A 15785-nucleotide genomic window follows, 5' to 3' on the forward strand; every position below is an offset into this window, starting at 1 on the left:
GCTTCTGGTGAGCTCTTCCTTCATCAGCAGGAATAAAAAGTAGTTGAATTACCCAAAGATACATTTCTCTAACCTGTTTTTTCCTTGCTGCTTGAGGAAAGTGAAAATGTTATTTTTCCTTGATAGGTAGTGGTGATAACAAATAAATAAACTATTGGGATCAAATAATATTCAGTTGCTGTGGCTTTTCTTAAGCTTGGTCTTATGATGTTATCATTGCTTGTCATTTATCTTCAGTGGTTTTCAGTTTTACTCTGCCTGTGTTTTTAGGGCTAAGAGGGAGTATATATAATAAAGTGATTGAAAAATGTAATGTTACCATTGCAGTAGGTATTGATGCATTAGCAGTATTAAATTGTACAGAAATGATAAAAGGATGAATATATATATTTTTTTTACTTAGGAAAATGAGAATTCTTTAAGAATAGAAATTTTAAAAAAGATATTTTCACCCTGGCTGGGTAGGTCAGTTGGTTAGAGCATCGTCTTTATATGCCAAGGTTGCGGGTTCGATTGCCGGTCAGGGCACATAGGAGAATCAACCAATGAATGCATAAATTAAAAAATGTAAGAGAGGAATTGTCAGCATGATGTTGGTTTATAACTTAGTTGCTTTTAATTTGCTTATTTTTATATAAATTTATTTAGTGCTTAGTGAGTAGAAATATTGGGCTGGGATTCATTTGCAGTGTGACAGCCTCCATGTTGCTATTAAAGGTGCATTGCTCAGATCCTGTGTTGATCCTTGCAGAGCACGGAATTTTCCGAGACCCCTTCTCCGGACAGTGACTCAGTGAACTCAGTAGAAGGACACTCTGAGCCATCATGGTTTAAGGACATAAAGTTTGATGACAGCGACACAGAACAGATAGCTGAAGAAGGTGACGATAATTTAACTAGTGAGTTTGACTTTCTAATATTTTAGTTTTTATGACTCATTACTGTGTATGTATGATAAAATGAATGTTTTGTTTACTTGAAACGATACTACTGTAAGATTTATGGCTCCAACTAAATGTAAACATTTGATAGCAGTCTTTGTCCTAGATACAGTATTTTCTAAAGAAACCTACTTGTTAGGCTACTGGCGTGCGTAGATTTTTGCCATAGTCTCTAGTTTGCAGCAGCTTAAAAATAACTCTGAGCTAATATCACAGCAGACAACTTTCTCACCTCTTCACTATGATATCAGACTTTCTGCAGAACCTCCAGTATACTTCTTTTAAAAATTCATTTCACATTTAACTTGATCAAATTGTATTAAGTCTACACAGAAGTACATGAAAATACTGTATCCATTTTGGTATTGCACATTGGGCTTGTATATTAAAAAAACATCTTTCTCCTTTCCTCCAATACCCTGTGATGAAACCCATTTTTTGCTCCCCTCCTCTCCCTATATTTCTTTCCCCTCCCCAACACTAAAAGATTCTGCCAGTCCTAGCAAGCGCACCTCAGTCAGCAGTTTCCAGTCCACAGTGGACAGTGACTCAGCCGCTTCTATCAGCCTGAACGTGGAGCTGGACAACGTGAACTTCCATATCAAGAAGCCCTCCAAGTACCCACATGTGCCCCCTCACCCTGCTGACCAAAAAGGTAGGAGGTAGTCACCATCTGGAATCCAAACGCAGGCTGGAGAGCTGGGCCTAGGATCTTGTGCCAGCTGGTCCCTCTGGCTTCCTCTGTCCCATATGGCTGAGGGGATTTGGTGTGGGTTTTTTTCCACCCTCTCTTATTTTCCCCACCTCCTCCCCACATCTTTTTTGGTTGATTCCTTTGATTTCTTGTCTTCTCCCTCAGTACCACTCCCCTCCTTTTCTCCCCCAGTTGAAAGGAACTACATCTGACTGCTCTTCCCTTAATGTGCAACTTCCAAGGTGGTATTACTTTGCATTTATAACATGGATGTTCTGCTCTATTCATTTCTCTTTCTTCATTTAACATTTTAAAGCCTATTCGCTTATGCTATTACCCAATAACTTATTTCCCTAAACCTTTTCAGATGCTTGAACTAGATTGTGGGAAAGTCATTCACATATTCCAAAACATCTTTCTACTATAATTTAAAATGCTTTTTATGTATATACTATATTTATTAAAAAGTTTTCTTCTCGGCAAAACGAATTCATTCTTCATTTTTAGTTATCTTATTTGAGACTTTAGTCTACTAACTCAAAAATAATATTGGCCATATTAAAAGAAATTTTGTGTAAAAAGGAAAATAAGGTAAATTATTTCTAAAATCTAACAGCAATTCATAAGAAATGAAATGCTTTGAAAAAATGGGTGAAGAGGTTTACACTTTTGGATGTATTTAAAAACCAATTTAAGATTTAGTCCTAAGGTGGCATTATATAAAAGTAAATACATTAGTAAATAAATGTGGGATTTCATTATGTTATAGTAATTGAAAAATCATTATAAAGATGAAGCAACATATTCCATGATTTTTCCTGGAGTGTGAATTTTTAATAGTTAGCTCTCTGAAATGGCATTGTCTCCTCAGATGAGAAGTGCCTGCCTAATTCTTTACTACTTCCTATTTTGATTAGGAAAGCGAAGCTTTTACACTTTAACAGCTATGCTAAAATAATTGGAAACATTCACTTTTCTACAACAAATTTCTTATAATTGTCAGTATTATCCATTATTAACAAGATATATCTTATTTAACAATAGAAATTTGACAATAGACATTTAGAGAGGGTGTGGACAAAGAGGGGACTTGAGCGGCACTGACGATGAGTAAGATACTCATCTTTATGGGCGTTCTCTAAACGGAAATTGGAGAAATGGTGAGCATTTGGGTGAGTATAGTAGGGCAGTGAAGCAGACATGACATTATGTGAGAACTAACTGTGGACTGTGGTCCATGGAGGATATTGGATAATGCCTTTGTGATACAAATTACAGATGTGGGGCAGAGGTGGGATCTATCATGACTGCCAATGTCCGTTCTCTGGACGTGTGTTGGCAATTTCAGCTTGCTGAAAGTAGAGTGCGAAATCCATTTTGCGGATGATTTCACCTCTTGGAAAGTTAAGGTTTTGAAAATCATGAAGAAGGTGACCTGTCATCATGGAAGTCATCATTGCAAAAGGTGGATGCTGAGCAGTCAGACATTCACTTTAGGAAGCTTAACTTCATGGTGTTGGGAGAGGACTGGAGCAGGAGGCCCTAACAATGACATTTTTATAGTCAAACCTCACTATTTTTTTATAGTCAAATCTCTAATTAAAGGAATCACCTGCAGTTAAAAACCATCACAACTCTTTTGGAACCTCTCTGATTTCAACCTTTTATTTAATTTTTAAATATATTTTTATTGATTTCAGAGAGGAAGGAAGAGGGAGAGAGAGATAGAAACATCAATGATGAGAGAGAGTCATTGATTGGCTGCCTCCTCCCCACACTAGGGATTGAGCCCGCAACCTGGTCATGTGCCTTTGACCAGAATCGAACCCAGGACCCTTCAGTCTGCAGGCGGATGCTCTATCCACTGAATCAAACCAGGTAGGACTGATCTCAACCTTTTAAAAAGATTGTCTACAAAAGTTGTAAGAGGCGGCCTTCATAGAAGGATGAATCTGAAAGGAGAGTTAGCACCTTAAAAAATGCAGGCTGGCAAAAGTCCAGATTTACTGAAGGAGGGAGTAAATGTCAAGGATATCTTATAAAAGGTTTTAAAAATTGTGATTAAAAAAAATTAGGCCAGTTATTTAGAGAAGTTGATATAATTAATATTAATTGAGGCTCCGTCCCTCCTCATCAAGATAATCTTACTGGCAAAGACCACACATGGTTAAGAAGAAAGTGAAGTTCAAGATTATGAAGAAATAGAGAATGCCTGGTTATTTTAAATAAGTCTGTTGCCAGGTTCAGGTGCACTGTGTACCAGATTATTGAAAGAATTTGGACCTGTGGTCATGGGGCCATAGTTTATTTTTGAAGAATTGTGGATAATAGGGGGGAGTTTAGATGAGTGTATTGGTAGATGAATTAAAATTTTTTAAAAGATGGGTTTTTTGATGTGACATGGGAAATTGACCAAAGTGTAGAAAGATTTAATGAACAGAACGTACTGTAGTACAATCACCTCATTTTTCAAACATCTCCCATCTCCAACAATTCCATTCTCGACCAAGTTGCTCACAGAAAAAATGTCTTGGTTGGTTAACCAAACTTCGGCTTTCTACCTGACAACCCTTTCATGCTGATACCTCAGCATGACAGAAAGTGTCTCTCAGGCAATAAAGGAGAGAATGCTTTGTTGCTGGTGAAATCAGTGATTAGCACAATTTTAAAACAAAGAGACCATCAAGAGTGCTAATATTGCTCAGGGAGTGAAAGAAGCAATGATTACAGACAATTGAAAAGGTAGAAAAACTGTTGTTGATTTGGATAAATGAAAGCAGTTAGCCAGTGACAGCATTTCGGAGGCAGAGATATATGAACAAGCAAAGATGCTGCATGCTGACCTGCCAGACACCCCGGGAAAGAGTGCTAAAAGTGAGTCCTTTAAGGCGAGTGGGGGTGGTTTGATAAATTTAAGAAAAGAAGTGTTTATTTATAGATTAAACAGTACATTAGACATGTGCTGTATACAAGAGAGGTTAAAACAATCATTTGGGGATCTGAAATGGTTTATTCAGTTTACATTATTTCTAATGGGGAAAAATGATTTGGTTTTCTAACAAATTGCTTCTCGAATAGCCTTCCTAATGAATTAAGTTTGAGAACTGAGATTCCACTGTATTTAGAAAAGGGATTGGTAGTGACTGAGTACCAGCATTGGTTAACTAAAATAAGTCATTCATTCTAGCCCTGGCTGGGTGGCTCAGTTGATTGGAGCATCATCCTGTACAACAAAAAGATTGTGGGTTTGATTCTGGGTCAGGACACATCACCAGGTTTTGGATTTGATTCCCTGTTGGGGTGCATGAAAGAGGCAATTGATTGATGTTTTTCTCTCACATCAATATTGCTCTCGCTCTCCCCCCCCCCCTTCCTCTCTCTCTCAAAATCAGAATCTAGGGTCTCGGTGAGCCTCTTTATATAAAAAACACATAAAGAACTCAGTGTGCTTGGCAAATGTCAGAACTGTTAATATAACACATGGGTTTGTAGTTTGTTTAATGGTTGTACCAAATATTGAAAGAGTAATTAATAATCTGATGTCAACAGAAAGGGGATGCTTCTAGGTTATGCTGTAGGGCTTTTCTATCCCTATTCAGTGTTCAGCAGCTTTTTTGGTCAGTATTTTGTTTTTCAGAGTTAAAAATCATTAAAATGACTTAAAAAGTTTACTATTTAATACTCTGGAGGGAGGTATGAATAGTTCACTCAGTGTTGCCTGAAGTACCCGAAGAGTAGCTGAAAGACGTGTTTATTTTGTATGTGGCTGGGGGGACAGTAAATGTAGTAGTTAGGAGGAGGGAGCCTTTGCTGCTCTGCCCGGGAGGTCTAGGTGGTGTCTGAATGTCCCCCTTTCAGGGTTATTGAGAATCCATGGCTACATTGGGTGAGAGCTTAGGTGACTTCCAAGTTTGCTTTTAGTTCTGACTTCGTGAAATGAAAAATCGAGATCTAGAATTTTAAAAGAATTATAGGGGGTGTAAGGTATAGGGGGTGTAAGGAATCCTTTAGCCTACTCAGTAAGAATAGAATAAAGGAGGTCCCAGCATCAGAAAGAAGGTAATTGTTAGATTGATCTCTTGGGTCATTTGCAATCTTGAGAGTCTATAATGTAAGGACTTTATAAATCCCATAATAAATGTTCCTGGCTTTCACAGTTCTCTCATTAGATTTTAGCATACTAACAGGAATTATTCCTTTACTATTTTTCTTGTGAAGTTGAAATTCAGTAATGGGCATTTTTCTGTGTTGTAGTTAAGATAAACTGATTACCGAAAGTTAAGCTCATCAGAGCGACCTAGTAGTGATGGTCTTCTGCCTGTTTTTCATTCCTGTTAAAATGCAAATGGAATGGGTGGTTTTAATTTCATTGAAGTTAAAGGTAATACTTATTAAATCTTTTCTTCAGGATTAAACCTTATCTTCTAAGGCTGAGGAACTTTTGGATTAATAAAATTGGTTGAAATAGCTGCACTTTGAAAGTCTGTTTTTAATCTTATATAAGCAAGCCCCTCATTTTCAGAAACTTGTAAAATTTGAAACAGTGTGATCTGGCTTAGTTAATTTTTCACTGTTGGTCTTGGGGAGTTCTATAGTTAAAATGTATTTTATTTTGTGTTGCAAGCAGGTTTCTGAAGCATTCTTGGAAAGTTAGTGAGTAGAACCCGGAGAAGAGAGTAAAAAAAGCATGGCTTCCATAGATCTAACTTCCCAGGAAAACATGGGGTACAGGAGCAAGTTAAATAGCACCGTGAGGAGGCAGTTGATCAAATCCAGAATGTGGGACCTTCCATAGGATATTTGGCCTGGGTACTTTCAAAATTTAGTATCATGAAAAAGAAAAAAGGCAGGGGGTCTGCTTTAGATTAAAAGACAATGACAATGCAATATATGAGCCTTATTGGATTCAGGTTTGAGGGGGGGAATTATTACAGCATTTTAGGGACAGTTAGAAAAATGGGAATATGGACTAATTCAATGATATTAATGTTGTAGCACCTGGTGTCTGACCACTGGGGTCAGACCAAACCTGGGTTCAGCAACCTTGGTCCTTGGGTTCTCGCTAGGAAAGGATTCAGAGCATGACCCAAACTGTAAAAGAACATGTATTTGGTAAATTACAGAGGTAGAAGAAGTAATTCCTAGAAGAGATGGGCTTGGGAATAAGTTATGAAGGTAAAGGAAGGGCCCTTGGAGCTTGGGAGTGAGGGAGCTGATGGTAATGCTTGGTGGGGGTGGGGGAGGAGTGGGGAGGGGGAAGGGGCAGGGAAAGGCATGGGAGTGCTTCTGGGAGGGAGAGCCCTCGGCTCTCCTAAGAGTTTTGAAGGTGGAGATTTTTTTTGGAGGGGGGGCGGGGGCGGGCAGGGAAAGATCTTAATAGAATATTCAGTAGCCTTCCAGGTGTGTCCATTCAGGGTGTGGTCGTCATTGATGGGTTTGCTGGCACCCGGGCAGAGGTCAGTATTCAATGCAGCTGGCCCTGATATCAGCTGTGGCTGGTTTTGTTGCTTATCTGGGCCTGAAATACAACTGAGGCCTAAATGTTATCTCCAGGGAGGAAGGGTCAGGGGCTCCAAACTGATACGATAGGGGAGGAAAAGTTACCCTGGGGCAAGGTCCCACCTACAATTGACAGTTAGTTCATCCACCCTAGTGACCTGTACCTGGCCCATTGACCTTGCTCCGCTTATGTCTAACTGCCTATAGCAGCAGTTCTCACAGGGGTCTCCTAAGACCGTCGGAAAACACATATATAATTACATATTGTTTTTGTGATTAATCACTATGCTTTAATTATGTTCAATTTGTAACAATGAAAATACATCCTGCATATCAGATATTTACATTACGATTCATAACAGTAGCAAAATTACAGTTATGAAGTAGCAACGAAAATATGGTTGGGGGTCACCACAACATGAGGAACTATATTAAAGGGTCGCGGCATTAGGAAGGTTGAGAACCACTGGCCTATAGCTTCAAGACATTGAAAATAATCTTAAATGTGTAAACGGTATTGTGGTTATAGAGAAGAATGAGTGCCCTTATTTTTTAAGAGATGCATGCTGGAATATTAGTGGTAAAATGTATGATGTGAAATATAACTTCAAATGATGGTAGTGGTGGGGAGACTATACATAATATGTAGAGAGAAATCAGATTTTGGCAAGTTAACAATCACTGAATCCAGGTGGAGGGAATACAGGATTTTCTGAATGTTTGAAATTTTTCATAATAAAATGGGGAAACTTAATCACTTCTGGAATTTTCATATATATATATATATATATATATATATATATATATATATATATATATATATATATAAACTTTAGTATGAAGAGTAAAGCTTTTAAAGCCAATCAGTACGTTACTTGAATGAACAGGGGTTGGCATTATTCATTTCTGTGAGTGAGGTGTAGGAATAAAGTGTAACATCCGTTTTTACTTGTCTAGGTACTTCATTTTATTGTACTTGGTATAGCACACTTGAATTTTCTAAATAAAATAATTCCTTAAAAGGCTTTTAAATAGAATTTAAAATGTTTTCTCTGCTTTTTTGTTTGAAGGATGAGCATATTGGCTTATAAACATTGACTTTTGAAGTCCATTTGTTTATAAATGAAATCTACTTGGAAATAATTTCTTGGACAACCTATACCTTAAAGCATCGATATTCAGCTGGTGTGCTGCAAGAATTTTTAAAACATGCAATACCTGACTGCTTCATCAGGGCACTGACCTCCTTTCCCTTAGATTATCAAATAAAACAATGACAACAGCCAGCACAATAGCCATTTGGTGTGAATGAATCAAAATTATACCCTTTTTTGGTCAGATCAGCAAAAAATATCATATATTTTCTGGTGTGCTGCAGAATTTTAGTAATTAGTTTGTGTGCCATGAGATGAAATAGGTTGAAAATCGCTGCCTTTAAATGACTTAAAATGCATTGTGGTTTAATTTGCATGGTAGGAAGAACCCCACTTGAACTACGCCTGGCCACAGACCTAGAGAAAAGTTCATGGGGAAGTAAATACTAAGTTTCACTTGTAAGAAAAGGATTTAATATTCTAAAAATTCTAAAAGCACATTCATAGTGTGTTATTGCAAACAACCATTTGATAGTGTGTGATTAGCATTTTTGTAAAACTAAACTTCAAATTAAAAAACTAAAAAAAATCCTGAAGAGTTATATCTTTATTTCCTGCCAATATTACTTTTGTATTAATTTATTTTAATAGCTTATATTGTGAAATACAAAAATACCATGTATTATCTGATCAAGTAACTTCTCTATCTGTGAACTACTGTGTGTGTAGTAGACATTAATTGTTAAATAATGCGATTCTACATGAGAAAAATTATGTAACTTTTAGGCTTGTCGTGCAAATTACTGAAGATTTTAATTTCCATAAATGGGTTCAGTTTTGATAAGGGGAAAAAACCTGTTACAGGTTATATCTAACATTACTGTTTCAGGGCTCTGGTGAGTGTTAATTCAAGTCTATTACGCTTAGTATGAAGTGGGTGAAACAAGTTAAAAGACACATTGTAGCCTAAAGCTTTCTTGAATTGGCCGGGCGGTGATGGGTTTAAGTATGAGTAATACTTGGTGTGGGTGTGTTCTCTATATAATTGTGCTGGCGCGTCCTGAGTCCCTCCTTTCCTTCCTCCTCTCTCCTCTCTCCTGGTATGCAGAGTGTCTGATTTCTGACGGTGGAGGACAACAGCTCTCAATAAGTGACGCCTTCATCAAAGGTAATTTTATCCAAAGCTGCACTTGCAGTGTTGTTTGTTTTGTTCACGAGGTTATACTTAGGTCTAGCACATTGATTGGCTCAAAGTAGGTACTGAAAATATGGTTATTTTAGTGTCATTGGAACAGTTTTTAGTATGTGTAGTAACTGAGAATGTTGAGACTCAAAAATATATTTTTGGACTTGGTTTGAGAAAAGGTCTTTGATCTGAAAAGTAACTCCTTAAAAGGCTTTTAAATAGAATTTGGATTGTATTCTTTTATAGGCATAAGTAATTAATGCTCTCTTATAGCATGAGCATAATATTAAGTTTTGATCTATATATTGTCAAACTTGTCAAAAAGCCCACAGGCAGACCTCATCCAGTTGAGGATGCTGCTTGCCCTGTGAAGTTGGGGAAGGAAGTAGGCAGAAGAGGGGAATAAGAACTAACTCTGCTGATCAGTTTTTGGGAGACAAAAGAAAGTATAGAAGAATGCAAGCCTTTTCCTACTCCTTTCCTCCTTAGCTTACTGTGGAGTAAAGACATCCTTACTTAATTTTCTGTAACATTTCACAGTTTAGGCCTCAGGTAATGGGAAGGTTTCAAATCTAAGAAAAACTAGGACAAGCTGATACAAGGGAGGCCCCTTGCAGCTGATCTTATAACTTAGAAGTGTTTCTAAAATTCACCTCCAAGCGTCTGGTTCAACTAGAAGTTTATTGACCTGCCGTTTACATAACTGAAACATGCAGTTCTTGTACCTTACATGTGATGGATGCATGCTTTACTACGTAGTCTGTGGACTGTTTGGTTAGAAGTTTTTTTGTTTGGTTTGCTTTGAGAGGGAAAGGATTAGAGAATTTTTGTAAGCATTTCCCACCTCTTCTTATTTATTTAATCACATTTCAACATTTACTTAGCATATTTTTTGTAAAACATTTTATATTATCTATTATTTTTTTCATCTGGATCCATTTCTATTCTTTTTAAAAACGTAAGGATTGTACAGCATTTTAAATAAATTGTTAGTTATTCTGTTCTAATATGTCTTTATAGCTAATTTTGGGGTCTGACTTGTAAAGGTTTTGCTAACGAGAAAGCCTTCGTCCCCACATTGAAAAAGAAGCACTCCCTGGGATGGTCCAAGTAGACTTTCTGCCTTGTCCCGTGCTGGGTCAGCCCCCACACTCACATGCTGTTCTGTCACCGTTCAGATTTCTGCTTATGGTAGCTTTCAGTTTGTAATTTTCTAGGGAAGAACACCCCCTCCCTTTTTAATGTCCCAAAACAAAAGTACTATAAAAGTCTCATCTGCTTTTCAGAAGCTGTATTTATAATTATTGACTTGAGAGTCCTACTTGCTTATGTAAATTTCCTTTTCATAGTTCTTTTTCTGATTTTAGCTGTTGCAAATATTGATGATCTAACAGACTTAATTATTTTATTTATGTATTTGTATATGTCTGCCTTTTTACACCAACAGTTTGAATTGCCTAACTTAAAAATATTTTAAAAATAAATTATGTGTAGAATCTCAGAGGGAAGGCAAGGAAGGGTAGATGGGTGGGAAGAGATCAGCCAAAACTTGTATGCATATATGCATAACCCATGGTCACAGACAATAGAGTGGTGAAGGCCTGGGGCAGGGGGTGGAGGAGGGCTAGAAAAAGATTTAGAAAAAATAAGAAAATTATGGCAGCCTCTAAATCGCAGGTTGATGATATAAAACATGATAATAAGTATAATTTCTTACTGTACACTTTACTTAGAGTCCTTATTTAATCGCCGAGTGGAGGAAAAATCCAAAGAGCTGCCTTTCACGCCTTTGGGCTGGCACCATAACAACCTGGAGCTACTGAGGGAGGAGAATGGAGAGAAGCAAGCCATGGAGAGGTTGCTGTAAGCAGTGAGCTTTTTTATTTTAATTTTCCACTTTAATAATCTTCAGTGACTTGATAGGCATATGTGTAGTTCTTTTTCTTTATAAAAACAAAACCGAAATATTTTTATAAAACAAGAATCCTAAGCTTTGCTTTGTCTGTCCCTTCTGTAATCTATGTGTTAAATTTTTTTATCAGATTAAAGAGGTTATCTTAATTGAAGATATTCACAATTTTATTTATGTGTAGATCATTAAGGTGCAGATACAATGAAAGAATAAAATTGACCAGGAAGACCTTATTTGTGAGCCTTCCTTTATATGCTTACTAGAGGCCCGATCCACGAAATTCGTGTAAGAGTAGGCCTTCCTTCCTTTGGCTGCCCGCACCAGCTTCCCTCGCAGCCCCGGCTTCGCCCAGTCTAATTAGCATATTACGCTTTTATTATTACAGAATTTGTCTGTAGACTGCCTATTGCATCTTCAGAATTATTGCCTCTGGCAGTATTAACCATGCAAACTTCTTTTTTGTAACATTTTTGTAGTTCAGCTAATCATAACCACATGATGGCACTACTCCAACAGCTGCTCCATAGTGAGTCATTGTCACCATCTTGGAGGGACATCATTGTATCGCTGGTCTGCCAGGTTGTTCAGACAGTCAGACCTGATGTGAAGAACCGTGATGATGACATGGATATCCGTCAGTTTGTCCACATCAAAAAAGTGAGCTCTGCTAATGCTTCTCTGATGCTAGGGACTGATGAGATGGCCTGATGATGGTTTGTCCCTTAATGGTGATCTGAAGGGGTCATTGACGGAGAAGTCCACTTGATGACTTCAGGGAGCTGGTTGTGTTCTGATTAAAGAATAATGCATAGCCGAAACCGGATTGGCTCAGTGGATAGAGCGTCGGCCTGCAGACTCAAGGGTCCCAGGTTCGATTCCGGTCAAGGGCATGTACCTGGGTTGCGGGCACATACCCAGTGGGAGATGTGCAGGAGGCAGCTGATGGATGTTTCTCTCTCATCAATGTTTCTGACTCTCTATCTCTCTCCCTTCCTCTCTGTGAAAAATCAGTGGAATATATTTAAAAAAAAAAAAAAAGGAATAATGCATAGACCTCCATCTTGCCTACAGAAGGGAAATCACATCCATGTTTGACTTTATCGCATCACTAGGCATGCAGTATAAAACCATAAGTATGCTAGTACATGCCTCCGCAACAGTTTGTGGCATGAATCACATAGAATATTTTTTCTGAGTTGGTTATAAAGCACGTTTGGAAACCAAATTAGCCAGATGACTTTTTATTATGCAGTTGGACTGATGTAATGTAAGGTTTAATTACATAATACTTCACACATAGCATGCGCTTCCAAGATTTATCAGCTAAGCTGAAATGGAGATCTTCTGAGAAGGTGATCAAAGTGGTTGTAAGCAAGAACATCTTCCAAAGCTGGCCCTTCGCTGGGTAACATTTTTGTAGTTTTTGAGAGTCTGTATGTCCCAAGGCTTCTTTCTTAAATATTCAAATGCCACCAAGTACCTTTGAGAGAACAGATATGCTCTAGGAATATTTTACAACAAAGCAGAATGAGTAATACAAAACAAAACAGTCCATCTGAATCCCCCTGAAAAGCATCATGAGTAGTTGGTGAGCATTCCCTACTTTAATCCTCCTGTGTTTACAGAAGCTTTTGATTTTTGGTATCTAGTTGCTAGCAAACAGATAATAAAATGCACTCACCAAACCTAAATCAAATAAATAAGTTAATTCATTAATTAAAGGGTCATTACCATGAGGGTGCTAGACAAGGAGGGGAGGTTTTTCTGTCTGCGTATTTGTTAGCAATGCACTTTCAGGGCATGGAAGCCACTCAGGAAGTGAGAGGTGAATGGGCTGGTGAGTTGGGTGTGGGATGAGTTGGGAACCAAACAGATACAGTTTCTTCCTTTCTTGTTTCCTCTTCTGTGGTGTGTCATCTATGAGAAGGCTTGTTCTCAGATTACTGTCACTGTTCTGAGGAAAAGAGTGGGTAATTGCTTTATTTAGATTGTAATGGAGTTCTTTATGTATTTATTACCAGTGGTATTTAACTTAATAGTGGTTTTAATTGCCGGGTTGCACCAATTTGTTCACTCAAGTGGGTATTTTAAAGTGCCAGATAGTTCTTCGGAGAGTGGGAGGTGTGAAAGTAGACAGTTGTGTTAGATACCATTAATTTTTGGTTGAAAGGAAGAACTATATCCTGAAACTTTCTGTGATTTTATTATGTAATAGATAAAATAAAAAATGGAAATAAAAAACAGCATCTATCTGACTGGAGTCTAAGGATGTATAATTGAATTTTATTGTTTTCTTGTTTCATCAGATCCCAGGTGGAAAGAAGTTTGATTCTGTGGTTGTTAATGGATTTGTTTGTACCAAGAATATTGCACATAAAAAGGTAATATTTTTTTCAACCGTGGAGTTCAGCCTGCTATGACTTGTGCCAAGCTAATAAATTGCAGTATCTCATCATGGACGAAAAGGAGAATGGGCATTGAGGAGCAACTTGGCAGTGTCTGCCAGGGGGCACAATTTTGGAGTTTCAGGGCAGGTCCTCCAGAAATGATGATGATTGGGATTTGGAAATGGAGTTCATCAGAAGAAAGAGGAGGGAGGTTTAGGCTTGTAGACCAGCACAATGATAGGATCCTGGTGTCATTTCTCCCCTGACCCTGCCTAAGTCTCTATTGGACTGGAGTCTCCAGAGGACTAGGGCTGAGCTGCAGAGCTGTCACTGGTATTTTGTTATCTTTCTCACCTAGCTCACCTTCAGGCCCGGGGCCACTATCTGAGGAGTGGGGTGAAATAACTTGGTGTATTAAGGAAATGCAGAGATCCCTTGGTGCAAGATGGGAACGGGAGGGGCTGGAGGAAGCAGGCCAAGGGCTTTGTAGCCCATGAAGTGGCTTACACTTTATTCTGAAGGTCACTGATTCTCAAAGTGTAGTGTACATCAGGATCATGGGTGGACCTTGTTAAAAATGTAGATTCCTAAGCCCCTCTCCTAAAGTAGGTTTAGGGGAGTGGGAGTGTGGGAAATAGGGGAAGGGCGGGCTGCTGTTAAAGTAGGAATTGGTGGGTGGGTTCCCATGTCATTGGTTGATCCTTACATTTTGAGAATCCAGTGATCAACAGTAGAGTCCTCAAACCTTGCTGTGCTTCAGAATCACTAAGGAAACTTTCTGAAAATCTTTATATCCTCACCCTACCTCTGGGAATACTGATTTGGTTACAGTGAGAACTCAGGCAGATAACTAGCTTGAGGGTCTAGATGAGCTATAGCCCTGTCCTCACTTTTCTAAGCAGAGACTAATACTTTATTTTTTGTAAGGCATTAACCCTCCTGAAAATTGTTAGTCACAGTAGATAAATAAAAGTATGCCTGGATTTGATATTTCATAGCAGTGATCCAAAGTCAGTATTTCTACATAGTCTTTCTAAAATAGTACATTACCCATTAAAGTAGTCCTTTAAACCAAATTAAGTGATCTCTGTTGAACAAAGAGATAAGTTTGTTGCGTTCTTCCCCAGAACTGAAAATTATATGAGGGTGTGGTAGAAGCATGCCTGAATGACTGTCTTGCCCCACTGCCCATATTTAGCTAGTCTTTCCTCGGTAGTTTCTGAAAGAGCCCTGACTGTAGTTCCCTCGCTGGCGAGTCACTGCTTTCAGGACCATTTGTCAGTTGGGAGCCTATACGCTTGGTCAGCCTGAAACTCCACTCCATTGGAGCATTCAGGCTTTCTGCCCGTCTTCAGTTGCATGGTTAGGGTATATTGGTTGACTCTCTGCTTCTGGGGATGCTTCAAGGTGTTTTTTTAAACTTCTTGTTACTCAATTGGCTTGCCAATATATGATGCTTTGAAATTTATTCTTTTAGAAATATATTCAGGAGGCATTTTAACTCATTTCTCCCTCCTCTAAACCCCAGACTTGGTACCTCTTATTGCAGTGTTAGAAATAAGATAATAGTTAAGATTACAGTGGACTAGATTAAAATAGCACTAGTGAAACAGAGCCTAATTTTGTATTGCTTTGAGCTAACTTACTTGCTTTGAAAAAATATGAGTACCACAGAAGAACTAAATGAGAGTATTTTAATACAGATATAAGAGGAATTAAGAACAGAATGAATTTAAAGTTATGATTAAAGAAAGTCTATAAAGTACAAACTTTAAAGCTTTAACAGACTGGTGTGTTTTTGGTTTTTTTTGTAGATGAATTCTTGTATTAAAAATCCCAAAATTCTTCTATTGAAGTGTTCCATTGAGTACCTCTACAGGGAAGAAACTAAGTTTACCTGCATTGACCCTATTGTGCTGCAGGTAAGAACATCTAACTGAAACAAGAACCTAGAAGGATACTTGTGCACTGTGACACTTGCAAACTCTTACAACTCATTCCAGCTGATGAATTTTGACAGGCAAAGAAACTTGATTGCTCTTGTTTTATTTTAAACATTTATTAGAAAAGAC

The 15785-nt window shown here is 38.0% G+C and overlaps 1 protein-coding gene across 20 annotated transcripts in view; it reads left to right on the top strand.

Annotated features, from left to right (window-relative positions):
• PIKFYVE (phosphoinositide kinase, FYVE-type zinc finger containing) overlaps positions 1-15785 on the top strand; it is a 75082-nt gene that overhangs the window by 22818 nt on the left and 36479 nt on the right. For 16 of the 20 annotated variants that reach the window (XR_004969163.1, XM_036318771.1, XM_036318770.1 and 13 more), the window contains 7 exons: positions 752-899; positions 1429-1596; positions 9337-9396; positions 11148-11277; positions 11803-11983; positions 13633-13707; positions 15528-15635. Coding sequence is in view for 19 of the 20 variants with exons in the window: in XM_036318771.1 (XP_036174664.1) it covers positions 752-899; positions 1429-1596; positions 9337-9396; positions 11148-11277; positions 11803-11983; positions 13633-13707; positions 15528-15635 (870 nt within the window). In the remaining variant the exon portion in view is untranslated. Of the gene's footprint in view, positions 1-751; positions 900-1428; positions 3347-9336; positions 9397-11147; positions 11278-11802; positions 11984-13632; positions 13708-15527; positions 15636-15785 lie in introns of those variants that run through there. The other 4 variants (XM_036318778.1, XM_036318779.1, XM_036318775.1 and 1 more) reach the window with 3 other exon arrangements.

Source organism: Myotis myotis, unplaced genomic scaffold, assembly GCF_014108235.1.
Source record: "Myotis myotis isolate mMyoMyo1 unplaced genomic scaffold, mMyoMyo1.p scaffold_m19_p_8, whole genome shotgun sequence".
Lineage (NCBI taxonomy): Eukaryota > Metazoa > Chordata > Mammalia > Chiroptera > Vespertilionidae > Myotis > Myotis myotis.